The following is a 15,597-nucleotide window of genomic DNA, read 5'->3' on the forward strand; positions in this document are numbered from 1 at the left end:
CTTACTTCTCCCTTAGTACTCCCTGGCCTGGAGGGATTTGCTAGGAAAGGTTCTGTCGTGTGGAGGTGAAAGAGGAAGAGAAGAAGCCTGGATCAAGATGGAGAAACACGGGAAAAGTCTCAGTGGAGCTGGGTTTTTGCTTCATCCCATGCTCCCAGGGCTGGGGGTACTGATGGGAGGGCTCTGTCTCACAGATTAACATCCTGCTCCACATCCTCTTCCCGTCGGTGACAGGAGCAGCAGATAAATAAGGCCATACATGCAGAGAGCAGAGAACAGCTGTGCCAGTGGTGGTCACCACTCCAACAGTCTGTCTTCAACTCTTCTGGGAAAAAAAATAAACAAAAAAAACCCCATTGGGCAGATGGGAACATTCTGATGGATTTCTCTGAGCTTTACAAATCACACTGACCAGTTTCACATTTGGAATCATTAGCTCTTTTTTATAGTAAAAGGAATGATGTGAAAGGTACAATATGTAGTGTCTTGAATTATGCATGCAGTTTTTATAGTGATATAAACCCTTTTCAAAGACAAGTTTTACTCCCCCTAGAGATAAATCTTTTTTTTCCCTGAATGTTGTTCTCGAGTCCCTCTTTTAAGAGCATTCATGCACTTATCTGACTGTAGAAAAAAATGTATCATTACTGAACCTTGCAAAAAAACTCCATGTGTGATTTGTTTTGATCAAACTTTTAGACCAACTTTGAAGCCAAAGTTTTAACTGTGGAACCTACAGCAGCCTTCAGAAAGACAAGCTGCCAGCACCAGCCTGCACAAGTGGTGCAGATGTGCTTTCCCCCATACCCTTTGCTCCACAAAATGGCAACATTTCGGGCTCCCAGGAATCACTGTGAGTTCAGGGTGCATAGCACCTGGCAGGATAAGCATCTGCAAATACATTTTATTTGATGGCTACTTAACATAAAATACTTGAGTCCCTGAACCCAATGTCCCTGGGTGAAGTAGAACCAGGGTCTTCCATCACTCCCTGGCTGAGCTTCCTACTCATGAAACCAGCAAGTCATGCCACCACCCTATAACCCAATAATTACATTTGCAAAATAATGTGAGGGGGAGGAGGAGCACCTTCAGTATCCTCATAGAATAGTCTCAGCTTCAGAACACCGTATAGCTTGGAGCAAAAACATTTTCCTGGGAATAGAGTGGCATGGTTTTGAATGCCCTTCATCCTTGAGGCTGAATATGCTCCCCGTAGTGCTCATGGTGATGACTCTGCTGCCAGCCTGTTTGCTGTGAGTTATTCAGAAATGAAACTTGTCTTTCTTAGGTGTGGCCTGAACACGGCCGATTTATCCAGCCTCTGTGGCATCTGGGGCAGTAATGTCTTGCCTGAGAATTTGGGCATATTTTAAGTACCATGATCCTGGTTTTACCAAGATGGCAGCAATTCTAAGCACAAGCAAAACAGAAAGAGGCTGCAAAGCAAGGGACTGGCAGAACCTGGTGGCCTGAGGAAGCCATTTGGCAAAGCACATGCTGGGACTGGGCAGGATTTATGCCCCTAAATTCTACCTAAATACCTAATTTATGGATCTAGGCCAATATAAGTCTAGCTGTGCTGCATGCATTTCTCTGCTTGTGAAAAAAATTGATTCTGCATACTGGAAGGTATCCACTGTTCGGGGGATTAAGAGCACTTGCTCTACGCTTTACTTAGGCTGTGTGGGGAAATATTAGGGCATGAGCACCTCAGGAGCCCCAAATGCACAGGATTCCCACCTTGCTGTTGTCAGGCAGCTTTCCACAGCCCTTCACAGGAAGAGCCATTACTCACTTCACTCATCATCTAAGGGCTCTTTCTCTTAGGAGAGAAGGGAACTGTTTATAGAATAACTTGTGTTTTCCCCAGAGTATTGTTCCTCTGGTAGTCTATAAATCTCAGGTGCTGTCAGTGCTGAGTGGAAATGAAAGGTATTGCTGGACAGGGAGGAATTCTTATCTTGCATCCAGTTACTTAAAGATAACTCCAGATCTTCTCATATGGCTGCTCTTCGTATCTGGAATATCTTGTGTGGGACAACAGGGATTTAAAGTTTTGACCACATGGCACGATGGGGACCAAACAACAAAACACAATTTTAGTTTTCCTAAGGTGTTCAAAATGGGAAAGGGGGCAAAACTGCCTGTGCAAAATACCGTGAATTACAGATGTGGACATGGGAATGCTGCAAGACTTCCCAGCTTTAGTGCTTATTCAGAAAGTGGTATTGCAAGGCAAGGTTCCCTTAGAAATATCATGGCCAGGGCACAGTGTTTTTTTAATTTACATTTGTCATGTATAAGTTAAATCGAAGGGGTGCATGGCTATAATACACGTGCAGTAGGGTAATTTACGTGCATTAAACTATACACAAGGGCACAGAGAGTCATTTCTGCAGTGGGTTTTACCTGAATTACTGCCACTTCCCTGAAGCACTGAAAACACGCACCCATGCCATATCCCAGAGCTCTTTCGCAAGTGGGGCACAAAGCACAGATAGCACGGTTTGCGTGAAGGAAAAATATGCCACTTCTTTATACTTTGAGCCTTTACGTAAGAAATTTCAAAAACGCCTGAAGCGGAGGGTGTGAGAAGAGCGCGTTCACCCGGGGAGGAAATAGGACAAAACTTTCAATTTCCTTTGTCCTTACGGACCCGATGAGGGGCTGCCAGGGGCGCAGCCACGATTCTGGAGTTGGCAGCGCTGGGGTGCGAACGAGCGGAGCCGGGGCCGAGGAGCCGTGCCCTCCTCTGGCAGCCGCGCTCCGACCGGCCGCAGCTCCCTCCGTCCGTCCGTCCGTCCGTCCGTCCGTCCGTCCGTCAGTCCGTCCCTCCTCCCCGGCTGCCGGCCGCACATCGCCTCCCGGCCCCGCGGGACGGCCCCGGCCGCCTCCCGGCGCTCCGTCCATCCCCGCGGCTCCCTCCCCACACGCCGGAACCCGCCCCCGCCGGCCGGGCGCGCCCCCGCGGCCAGCGCGCCCCCGCGGCGGGCGGGGCGGGGCGGGGCGGGCGCTGCTCCCGCCCCTCCCCAAGGTGTTGGCGGCGGCGGGGACGCGCTCGCTGCTCGTGCCCGCGCCGCCCCCCCGCCCGCGCCGCCCCCCCGCCCGCGCTCCCCTCGGCTCTCCCCGGCTGCGGCTGCTCGGCCATGGCGGAGCTGAGCACGGAGCGGCTGCGGGCGCTGCCCGGCAGCTGGAGTTACGGGATCAGCCAGGGCGGCCGCGTCTTCTGTGTCCGTGTGTCCGTCCCCGCAGCGAGGAGGCGAAGAGCACGACCTGGCTGCACCCGCTCACCGGCGAGGCCGTGATCACCGGGCACCGCCGCAGCGCAGGTAGGACCCTGCCCGGAGCCCTGCCCGGAGCCCTGCCCGGGGCCCCCGGCCCTGCCCCGGCTCGGCCGCCCCCGCCCGCCCCTGGCCCGGGCGGGCTCAGCCCGGGGTCCCCGCGGAGCCGCCGCAGCCCCCCGGGACAAGTCCCGATCCCGCTTTCCCCGCACTTCGCGCAGTTGTTCCCCCGGGGTGAGCAGCGCTGCAGCCGCCGGGCGCTCCTGCGTGTCCAGCCTGCTCGCCAGTTTCTTCGAGCGCCTTCTCCCCCTGCCCCCGAGTTGTGCCTGTGTAATGTATCTGTCTCCGCTTTCCCTCCGTTGCCTTGTATCACCCCTGCGAGGCTGTGTAGTTACCATTAGAGACCGCCTCGTTCCTCTCGTGCTCCTTGCTGGCTACCCCGGTTATCCACCTGCATAGCATCCTTCCTCACTTGAGCACGAAACCTTTCGCCGTATTTCTGTTTCCAGCGGTACCTAGATTGAACCACGATAGGTGTACTAGAAATGGAGAGGCTGATTTCGCTAGTCACCTAGAAACCCTTTTTCTCCCTGCGCTTCCATCTAGGCTGAGAGTCTGTGTGGTTTCCAAGTGACTGTGAGAGGTGGAATAGGTAGGAGGAAAAGGGACTTGAAACATTAGAAATAACTTGGAGGGAGGAGGGTGGAATCAAGTCTTTGCTTCTGCTGTTTGCTCCACTCTGGAGAAGTAGCAGCAGGAGGTGCTGGAGGAGGAGGATTTACAGCAGACACTCTGGAGACCCGGAGCCAACTCTTGACTGCTGGAATTGCACACAGGCTGCATATGCCACTGGGAGGTGGTGGAGTGTAGTAATACGTGCAGTTGTTTTTATGTGTATAATCACTTGGATAATCACGGGGAAATAATCTGCAAGTGAATTGGTCTGTATCAGATTATCTGCTTTCATGTTTGGTTAATACTTATGCATTAAGGAATCAGAAACAGCCTTTTAGAAAACTGTGGACAGCCTTTCTTTTTTTTTTCTTTTTTTTTTTTGTAGTTTTTGAGTTGGGAATAGTTTAAAAACCACAGGGTTCTGTTTATTAGAACTCTACAGTTTGATTTGCAGCAAAGGTTCTGTTGTTTAAAAGAAGTCATTTAATGCTTGGGAGTAGAACTACTGATTGCTGTCAGGCTCCTCTTCCTCCTGCTCTCAGTGCTCAGAGAGAGTGGCCTTCATCTACAGCAATATGCATGGGGGCAGATGTGTGTGAAGTGCTTTTCTCATTCAACACTGGCATTAGCTGAGTATTAATTCTTTTTTTAAACTATTCCCACTGTCTCTGTTGACTGATGATGATTTCCCGGTAATTTTCCAAGTGTCTCATTTGTTTCTGCTGTTAAGTGCCTTCGAAAGGAAATGCAGTTTGCTTTTGAGTGTCTGGAGTATTGTGTATAACAGAGTAGAGTTATCATCAGGTAAATTAAACTTATTTTTGAACACAAGACTGAGACATGACCTTGGATACGTTGGCCATAATTCATCAATCAGATACCAAAGTGTCTAAAAACCAGATCTGTTCCTAATGTTTTCCTCATTCACAAGTATGTAAATGAATCTCTCCATACACAGATATAATCAAACAGAATTATTCTGAGGTTTATCTCTTCTTTTGCTCTGACCATTGTTTTGGAACCTAGTCAAAATATGTTCAAAATGCATCTATCTTCTCTTAAACAATTTTTGAGTGAATGGCACTTCTTTTGCAGATGTATATTATTGCAAAGCTCTCTGTTAAATAATTCTGTGAGGCATGTTCTAGACGGTGAGGAGAGCTTTGTCCTCCATTATGAATTGAAGTGCTTTTTATTCTTGCAGCTATTCAGCACTGGAAGGGTATTTTTTGCAAAGTTCTTATAGCAACCATAAATACTTCTGCTGGAGAGACTTCCTGTTTGCTGTACTTTGCCCCATTGTCGAAATACACCTTGATTTTTTGTTCTGCAGAAGACGGGAGCGAAAAAAAAAAAGCAGCCAGAGCAAATAAATAATAAGGAGGATGAAAACCACCACATAACCCAGACTGATTGCTTTCTTTTTCTTTAGGAATGCATTCTTGCTTTTATAATTCAATGAGAGAGCTCTATGTATCAATCATTATTTTTATTGACAGGGGCAAACTTTTAAGGGTGGTGGTGCATCTAGAGGTGCAATATCTCCAGAGCTTCAATCACACCAGGAAACTGTTAGTTGAGAGATTTTGACCATTAGTGGTATGGGTTTTTTTTATATCTGGACTCCTGACTCCAAAGAGTGGTAAAAGAAAGGAAGAGATATGCCCACATTCTCTACTAGATTTACATGGAAAATGATTTTCATGTAAAATGCAATAGAGTTGTAAACACTGCAGGAACACTTGTTAGTCACAAGAGTGGTGGAATTATGCTAATACAATGCTAATGCTCTGGTATAGTTGATATCGTGCCTCTTCAGGAGCTTCTGACTTGCATGGAACTCAGTTAGGTGGATTTTTGTTTAGATCTCTGCCTGCCAGGTAATGTGATGCTGCTCAAGTTCAAGGCAGGGAGATGTGGCGATGACCCCGAGTTGCTGGGCAAAGGGACCTTAAACAAGGGCACACTGAAGCCATCCTTGTTATTATTTGAGAACAAGAAAGCCCAATCAGATTTTCAGGCGTGCAGCTTCTCTTGGCTCACAGAATTCACACTTAGGCAGTTTTGTGAGTCAATTCTGAAATACTTGTTTCTGGGACTAAAGGTTTCGACATGTGGAATCAGACACCGTATTTCAACTCCCTCAGTGTTAGGGAGTAGACCAGTATGGCTAGCATCATTTCAGAAGGTAATTGGAATGTTTTGCTGCTTGTTTTCCAGACTTACCCACAGGTTGGGAGGAAGCATATACTTTTGAAGGTGCAAGATATTATGTAAAGTAAGTTGAATGTTTGTCACATTACTATAATTTTCAATTAGTTTGTCTAAATGTCACTGTAATTTTGAATGCGTTCCCAACTGAACTTGAGTGTTGTGCTGTCAATCCAAAAGGTGCATTTAAATTTGTCATAGGGTATGTAGCCCTTTTTTTACTGAATTCTGCACAGCTAAAACAATTTCTTGACTTTTTGTGTTTATTAAAGCTGTTTGAGGATGCAGATTCAAATGCAGTTTCTGCTATGAATGTAACCATCTGACAACAAATGTCCTTGCAATTCAAGAATACCTGGAATTTGTCTGTTTGCTTGACATTTGTGTGCGTACCCTCTTGTGCCATAAATGCTTTCACAAAGGCAAGATTTTACTTCATCACTGGGAGAAGAGTTGATTTCAGCCCTGTTGGCTAATTACATTGTTTAAAGCCACACTGAAGGTTTAATTTGGCCATTTTCTTTGCAGACCTCCTGCTTCTGCTTCTAGCATTGATTTCCATTATTTATTTCTTTTTTCTTCTGGTTTCAGTATGTTTTGAGGAGCACGTTCACTGTGGTAGCCTTGCTGTGTGTATTGTCTTCTTGGATGAGAGACATGAAAATCAAGCTCTTGTGTAGAAATCCAGGGGGTGTATTGGTTGGATCTGTACAAATTTCTTACAAGCTTTTCCCCTCCAGATAGTTAGTCCATTATTCCTTATCTGGAAAATTTTTAAGTGGCTAAAAATACACTATGTATATTTGGTTAATATGCTTCTTTTTCTTCTATTTAACAATTCACAGGCTTTTCTCAAATCATTCAGGAGTTTTTGCTCACTGCACTGTGTTTGGTTTGCTGTCTTTAAGTTAGTAATGTCATTAGTGGGGTAACTTTTATGAGTGAACTTTACAGATAGAGTTTATAGGCTGCAGGTAGGTTTTTCCTGTGTTGTAGTGTTGAGCACAAGGTTGCTGCTCTGTGTAAGAGGCATTGTAGGCAGCGTGAGGTGGCTGTTACATGTGTGTTTCATGGTTGATTTTATATGAGTGTGTTTGATTTGGTCCTAAACAAAAGTTAAAATAGAGAGCATACAATAGAGCATAATGCTCCCAAAAATCTGACCAGAATAGGCACTGTGCTGTCTACGAGGGCAGATTATTTGTTAATAAGCAAGTTGTTTTTCTGTTCTATTCCGCCTTCTTGCAATTTACATTGCAGGAGTGTTGTGTAGCAGTTGACAAGAAATACACCAATCTGAGGACAAGGATCCATTAAAAATTTCACCTCAGGAGTACTGTGCAGATTGTTAAATGATGACAAGTGAGAATTAAAGAAAGCTGTGTTTGTGTGTGTATACAATATGAAAAAAAAAATATTCTTCTGGACTTTGAGATGGAACCTTTTCTTGTAGAATAAACCCATGAACAGAGTGTTGGCTAGCTGTAGTAACTGGAAAATAGCAACTTGAGTTTTCCTGAATAAACAAGTGTGTGAACAGCTGTTGTACAGTAACTGATGCTCTTCTGGCCAGATTTACTGAGTGCTGAGTTGGTTGTGCACCCTTGTCCTTCCAAGATCTTGTGTTCAAGGTGCTGCCATAACTGTGAGATGTGCATGGAGCTGATTGTCTTGCTGACAGCCAACAGAAAATAGCTCTGTTTGTGTTTGGAAGTTGTGCTGCCTTTGAAAACATGTTGCACAAACACTTCTGTGTGGTTTGAGAGCTGTAGGAGGATAGCAGGGATGGTGCTGTCAGGCCTGCTGAAAGGTTCACGTGGTCTGACCAGTTTGGCATCCTAAGTTAAATACTGGTTTGTTGTGTAGTGTCTCAGGCTGAATTTGAATTCCTGCCCGGTGATAGCTTCTTTTAAAGCTGTCTCGCATTCCCTCTCTGTGCTGGTGCTAGAGAGGATGTGAGAGCTAACGAAGACAGGGTGACAACGTTATAATCACTGTCTTCTAATCCCAGGCACTGTAACTCTGGGTGATGTGTTGATTATAATAATTCTGGTTGTCTGAATTTTAACTACTGTGGGGCTTCTGCATGAGGGGCAAACAGCACGGGCTGTTGTGACCTTCTGCTATACAAACACCCCCACATGTGGATTTTTAACCATAACCTGCTGATTTGTGTGTACTGATTTGCTGAATGTTATTAATACCCAATTACGGCGTAATAAAGCTATGTTAAAAACTAAAAATATTGAAATCTTGTTTGTGGTTCTGGAAGAAACAGATCGTTTTATGTTCCATATGAGTTACAAAGTTACAATGAAATGAATTTTAATGTCATGCTTTTGGTGCTTCATCCGCTGAAACCTGTCTGTTGGATTGCTGCAATGTTTCCAGTCAGAGTTAGACAAGAAGGATAGTCAAGTTTCCTGATCACATAAATAATTTGACCTAAGTTCTGAGGCACAGCTTCAAATATGTGGGTTGAATAGAAATGTTTAACAACCTTCCTTTGTGGTAAGTTCTTATGCTAGACTGTGTTTGAAAATAAAAACCTTTTGAAAATTATTCCTCTGGTTCTTTAATAATAGGTCTTCAGTGTTCCAAGTGGGTGTGTTGCTGAATCTATTACTGTGCTTTTTTTGGCTTTGATGTAGTAAACACTGTATAATCAAATTGGGATAATGTCGAGGAGATAATCGTCAGCTAAATCTTAGCATTCCTTGGACTGGCATTTCAAACAAATGACTCAGTTTACAGACTGCATTGAAATGTGATTATTTTTAAAGGACACTCTATTTTTCTTGGGATGTGTGCACTCGGTTTCAGAATAAGTAAATACCAAACGGTGACTATTTGACACTTTTTTTTTCCTCTCCCATGGCATTGAATTTGTTCTAGTTTTAAGCTGGAAAGATACACTATAACAGGGAGAGATAAGGGGTTTTTCCCTTTGTATACTGTGGTTTTCTTTTGGTGTAGGGTTGTCTTAATAAGTTGATGCTAGCTAGGACTTTGACCTTTTTTGCATGTTATTTTTTTGGGTTTTTTCGAGTAGTAGAATATTTGCTAATGACAGAACCATTTCCCCACATCCTCCTCACCTCTAGTAAACCTGAATGACAAAAGGTGTAGTTTTCTATTTGGAGTTAAAAAGAATGTGCAATGTGGTGATACCTTGTGTATGTTCTCAGGAGAGTGGTTGTATTGTTTAGGGGTTTTGTCCCTTTCAGAGTGAGAAGTCTGGGTTTGTTTAATTTACTTAGACCTGTGCACTGACAGCCCTTCACTGGCACTTGGTGGGAACTCCAGCAATAAACTTTGCTGAAGTAGTGCTTGGTTTGGTATTTATACAACTAAACTTTTACCCAGAATATAGGTCCCCTGACTGTAGAACCAAGACATTCAATTACAACATTTGTTATTTTCAGTTAAGTATTGAATCTTCTGAAGTAAAACTCATGGGGCTTGAAAATTGTGATGCAGCAAACTTGATATTCCTTTTGTCCTGCTTTGGGTCTCTCACTGGCCTGGTTAATTGTGCTGAGTGTATTGTGCACTTTGAGCTCTGGAAAGTTAAGGGCTTTACTCCCAAAACACATCTAAGCTGGAGAGTAGTATGGGGAGCTTAAGTTACTTATGTTATTTATAAGTGCCTAAGGAAAAGGACCCCATGGGACAATCCCATTGTGATCCTTCCCAGTGGAGAAGACAGACCTGGTCACGGGCCACAGACTCCTCATCTAGTAAGATCATTGAGAATTTCCAGCTTGATCTTTTTAGGATTTTGTGATGACTTCATAATCTTTAGGCACCGAAGCACTGGGTTTGAGTACTATAAAATTACATAACTGTGTATGTGCATTTATGTATTTGCATAAGAAACCCCTTTTGGTGGTTAAAACGACCCAATGATCTAAACTCAGGCACTTGCTTCCTGTTCTTGCAGTTTTGGTTCTCATTGCAATAGTTCTGAATACATGTTCAATATTTATGTAATTTTTTGTTTTCCTTTCCAAACAAGGGTTATATTATATTATTTAAATTGCTAATTTGTCAAATAAGGTTGTTCTAAAAATCAATCCAAATACAATATTTGTGGAATTTTGCATCAGTTTGCCTAGGTTGGCTTGTACAGAAGTACTATTAGGTAAGCTGTTTGGATGTTAGAATTTGATTTTTCTCAACTTTGCTGTAGGACTGACACTTTTTGGGCAGTAAAAAAGCTGACTGCAGAAGTTCTTAAAAACTCAAAGAATTAAGAGGGTTGAAGTTTCATTTTTAGGGTTTGCTCTTGAAGTTTACCTTTTTCTGTATTCATCAGAACAGTTTTTTCCTGTTGCTAGCTGAATCAAGGCATTGGCAAACCCTGGCCACAGCCAAGGTGAATGCACTGTTGCATCAAACAGAGGTTTTGTGTGCTTTTATAGAGGCTTTTTGTCAGTGCAGGTTTGTTTATTGTAGACATGTAGCTTGAAAATTGGGAAGGCAAGAAAAATTTATTAAGTGATTAAAAGGGATAAGATCTCGTTCAGCTCTGAGTTTCTATTGTTTACTAAAATAAACCTGTGCTCATTGAGAATTCAGCTTTCATTTGAACCTTTGTCTTTTATGTGCATTCTAAAGACCCTTTCCCATTCAGATGAGACTTTCTCCAGAAAAATCAAAGAACAACCAGTAGTGTTTGCAGAGAAGCCCTTTCTTGAAAGGAAATTGGACTTTGAGAAAAATATGAACAGATCAAACAGTTTTTCTCCAGGACTAAAAAATCGCAGTGTTCCTCCTGGAAATTTAGTTCTTGTTACCTCTAACCTTTATTTTACTAAAATGAAGAATAAACTCAATTCTTTTTCTTACATGGTATGATCTGTAGGTCAAATAATGGTGTGTGGGTGAACTGGGACGTAGCTACAAGCTATCCTGTGCCTTTTGTAGTGAGCAAAGCTGTTCAGATAAGGAGAACTTTTTTGGGAATGCCTGCACATTTATTATCTGTTTTAACATTTGCTTCTTTCTTCCACTGAAATATTTTGAGAACCAAAAATACTGCAAAGCTCAAGCTGGGTGTGGAGGTGGAAGGATTCTAGGCACAGGAAGAGATGGGTGTGGGTCAGAGGAGAGGTGGGACTGCATCCAAAAAGCAGCTTCTTATGGGTTGGATGTGGAAGGACAAGGCTGTAGGTAGTGCTGTAGTGCAGGGGAAGGCTAAAAGGGTGGGAGAAGTTGCAGAAAGGGAAAGAGTGGAGAGACAAGCAGGCAGGAAGGAGCAGTGGCAAGTCAGGAAAAGGAGTGGGAGCTGATTTCCTAGGAGCAAACTTAATGGGATTTCTCCCAGAGGGAAGGGTGGCAAAAGTTCACCCTGCAAAAACAAGTTGTCTGACTCGTGTGCAGGTCTGGAAGGGCCCATTATCCCTGGCTTAGGAGTCTGTTTCAAAGTTAGTCTGGGAGGTGGAATACCAAATGTGAACGTTAGGAATTGCTGTGCTTCTAAAGGATCTTTTTGCCTATGACGTCTGTGGTTGATATTTGGAGCTGTCTCTTTCCTGCAGTGTGTTTCTAAATTGGGCAATACCTTAAATGCTTCAGTTTCACTGAGAAAGACTTGAAAGCATAAGAAAACTTACTGATTTTTTTTTAAATCTTTACCAAGTTTTTCAACACTTGTAAGAATTGACAAGTAATTATTTAAAAATACAAAAATACCTATACATGAGTAGTCACATGAGATACTGGAGTCCATGAGAAAGATATTGAAGACACTCAAACTTTTTTGATATTTGTTAACAAATTAGTAAATTGGTCTCTAGCTTTAGATCCTTGTTTTTGAAGTGGAAAGATCTTTTCCCTAGCTTTGGTCTTTTTTTGGTGATTAAGTACTACTGGCAGATAAAGTGGATATACTCTACATTTATTACAGTGAAGTGAATTCTTGCATGGTCTTTCATGTGTGAAGGATGGCAAAAAGCAGAGGAAATGCTCATCAATCAAAACTTTCATGTAGGTGGTTGCTGCAGTGTTTAATAAATACAGTAGTACATTTTTTTTCCCCAAGCCCTCCCCCCTTTGCAAAAAAAAAAAAAGATAACTGATGTGCCTTCTTCAGACTGATTTTGGGGCACATACCTGTATTTCATCTTCCTGTTGTGTCTGGGTGCTGCACAGGTTCTTTTTCTCTTCCTCACCTTGGTACCATATCCTGCAGCACCCGGAGCTGAGGGACACTTCCATAAACCTCACCTGGTGCCTTGTGAACTACTCGTTGTAGCTCTGTTTGCTAGAGCTTTTACAGGTCCAAATTTTACCTGGTGCCTTTTATGTTCTGCTTTTGCTTTAAAGGAGTTGCACCCACTTTTCTTTTTTAACCCTGTGGTCTGACGGAGTTTTGTTGTGCTGATCAAACCCGGTGTCTGTTGTGGTGTTGCGCCAAGCCTGTTTTTCCTGCACATGTTTATGTTACCCCAGCTCTTATTCTAATGAATTAGACTTCATTAAACCTGAGATACACTCGGGCTGGCAGTGCAGAGCACTCCTCAGTTCGCTTCTGTGTGCTTGTGAGAGGGGGAGAAGGCTCTTGTGGAGCTTCAGGCAAAGAAATCCTTGCTGGAAGCAAAGCTCCACAGCCCTGACTGCTGGGATTCCTGCCAGCGTGGTGCCTGGATATGTGTTCTTTTCTGTGTTTCAGTAAGTAAATACCTAAATTTAAACTCTTTCCCCTTCTCTCTCTCCCTCCTCCCTTGCCTTCTTTCTTTGGAATGTGTGAGATAACCATGCCTTGCAGCTCTCTCCTTGCATTTGCTTGAAGGTGAGGTGTTCTCTGACAGTGATGGTGAGGAGGGAAGAAGCTGCATCAGTGGTGGCCATCAGAAGTAGAAATTTGGGGATGGGAACTTGACAGCAGAGGCACTCCAGTAAAACTCTGCTTCCCAGTGCTGGGTAGGACAGGGAGGTGTGGTTAAATGCTTGGTTGAGAAGTTTCATCTCTTCTTCATCTCTGCTCCAGACCTATGAAACTTGAATACTTATTTGAAATCTATGGGGTGGGGAAAAAAAGGGTTTTTAAGACAGTATTTTGAATTTCAGTGCGGCCTGTGATTGTCTTGAAGCTTTATAGAAGCAATTAAAAAAATACTTGCATATTCAGGAGGTTCCACAAACTTAATTCTTCATGGCTTTCTCCACTGTGATTTAGTAAGAACAATTATTTGTAAGGAAAGGTACATTGCCAAGCAACCTAACCTTTAAAATTGGCTCTCTGTTTTTACTTCTTCCAGAATCTATAAAAAATCATGTTTAATAGAAACAAGTGCTTTAAAAATAAATCTTGTGTTTTATTAACTGGAAATGTTTCAGTGTGTCAGACCATGCAAGAGAGGTCCTACTAGGAAAAGGTATTTGGAAGCAAAATGCCTGGTGAAAGCTCCAATTTTCAAATGTCATCTTTGCCATCTTTCCACTCCAGTATTTCCTGGAAGCTTTTATCATCTACTCCCTGAATAAGTAGGATACCGTAATTGCACAAATCCTGCAAAAATACAGCTTTGGATTTTGTTCTGAGCTGTACTACTAGCAAAATTCTGTCATTTTGGATTTTTTTTTATTCCCTATTTTTTTATTTAATCCTGAAGATTATGCAGCTCCTGACCAACGTCTGTAAGATTTATCATTTTTGAGACTATTTTTGAGATGAGTAAAAACATGTGATGTATAATCTAAAAATTTTTTTCAGTGAACTTGGTTTATAAAAAGGACAGAAATCTCTCTTTTAAATAAAATTTTGTGAGCAACAAGAATAAACACGTGATGCTCTCAAATGCTTACAGTGAAAAACAAAACCTTTTAATCTTATTTACTTGAATGCCTGAAAGAGTAACTTGGTTTCCTCTTGGCTAAGACTGTGAGGTGGAGGGTTTTGTTGTGGATTTTAAATTTTGTTCACACCATTTTGTAGGGTTACTTTTGTCTTTTTTGATGTATAAGGAAAATCCTCTAGATGAATATAAAACTCTTTGGTTGGAAATTTTTGTAAGGTTTGATGCAAAGGTTGACAAAGAAAGTTGCAAACAAAAATACATGTTTGAGCAATCAATGTCGTAAGATCAAGTGTTCATTTAATGATGAATTTTAATCAGAAGAATGATGCAAGCTAAACCTCATTAGATATTCATATCATCTGTTCTGATCTGAAATCTCTCTTGTGGTACAAACTCATCTTCTCTGCTTGATGTGGGGATCCGTTGCTTACATGGTCTGAAACACTGAAATATTTTCAGTTGGTAAAGCACCCAAATGTTACTATTTTTTTTTTTCAATTAATAGCATTTCAGCTTGTGCTGATTGATCCATCTTCTTTGTTGTATCAGCAGAGTTAAAATAATTTGATTTTTGAATCAATAAAATTTTAACTTGTTTAATTGAAACCTGAAAATATCCCTATTACAGTGAATTTTGGAGGAATATGGCACTAAAGTTACCCTAACCCACCTCAACCTTGCCTTGAAATGCTGTGAGGATGAGGCTGGAAGGAGGCAGAGTGTGAATTTTGCTAACCCTGCTGCAAAAAGTGTTTTATTTCCTTTGTACTCCTCTTCCTCTTGTATTTCTTCATCTGCAGCTCCTGTCTGTCTGACGATTCAATAACTAAATGAAAGGGTTTTTTCCTGTAAACTGAATTTAAAAGTTTCCCAGGTTTAGGATTGCCACATTAGTGATTGCCACAAGGAGGAGGGTTAAAGGGAAGTTTTTTGTTCTTTAGAGCAGATAAAGTGACAACAAAACCATTAAATTTGCCTACTTTCCTAGCTGAATATACTGCACAGTGCATAGTACACAGCATAAAAAGTGTCATTTTAGCATTATTTAGATGAGTGATGCCTAGTAGTATGGTAAAGTGACTTCTGTTTAAATGCAAATCTAATGAAAGGGTATCCTTTTGGTCTTCCTGTTACCACTAGTGTTTATATCTTACATCTATATGTATATATATACACACATATATATATACAGAACACATTGTTCTTTATGCCTCTTTTACAGACCACCCACTCCCAAGTTTCGTACCTGGAACATTTGCATTTTACTTCACTTTCAAGGTATAATAAATATCTGAACCTTTTCCTGAAGTGCTCTTTATTCTTGCATTCGAAGCTACACACTTTGCAATGTGCTTCAGAACTGAGCTCACCCTGTGGTTTTCATCCAACTTCAGGTGAAAAGTGCCAAACCTGTCTAACAAGAAATTCGGGATTTCTGGTGCCTCTGATTGCTCATTTTGTGGTTCAAAACAACAAAAAGTGCTATCAAATTCAGCAATTCAAATACCAGTCTTTTATCCTGTTCATTATAATCTTTTGTTTGGGTGACTGCTGCCTCAAAACATTTTTGAGTTCAGATATGTAAGTTCCTTGAAAATCTTGCTGTTTGGTTGCTGAAAGAG

At 42.1% G+C, this 15,597-nt stretch overlaps 1 protein-coding gene across 1 annotated transcript in view; it reads left to right on the plus strand.

Annotated features, from left to right (window-relative positions):
• Positions 1-3,114: 3,114 nt before the first annotated feature.
• Positions 3,115-15,597, plus strand: part of LOC131586216 (pleckstrin homology domain-containing family A member 5-like) — a 58,910-nt gene continuing 46,427 nt past the window's right edge. The window contains 3 exon segments of the mRNA XM_058853106.1: positions 3,115-3,236; positions 3,239-3,332; positions 6,180-6,237. Coding sequence (XP_058709089.1) covers positions 3,150-3,236; positions 3,239-3,332; positions 6,180-6,237 — 239 coding nt within the window. The 5' untranslated portion in view covers positions 3,115-3,149.

Source organism: Poecile atricapillus, chromosome 18 (genome assembly GCF_030490865.1).
Source record: "Poecile atricapillus isolate bPoeAtr1 chromosome 18, bPoeAtr1.hap1, whole genome shotgun sequence".
Lineage (NCBI taxonomy): Eukaryota > Metazoa > Chordata > Aves > Passeriformes > Paridae > Poecile > Poecile atricapillus.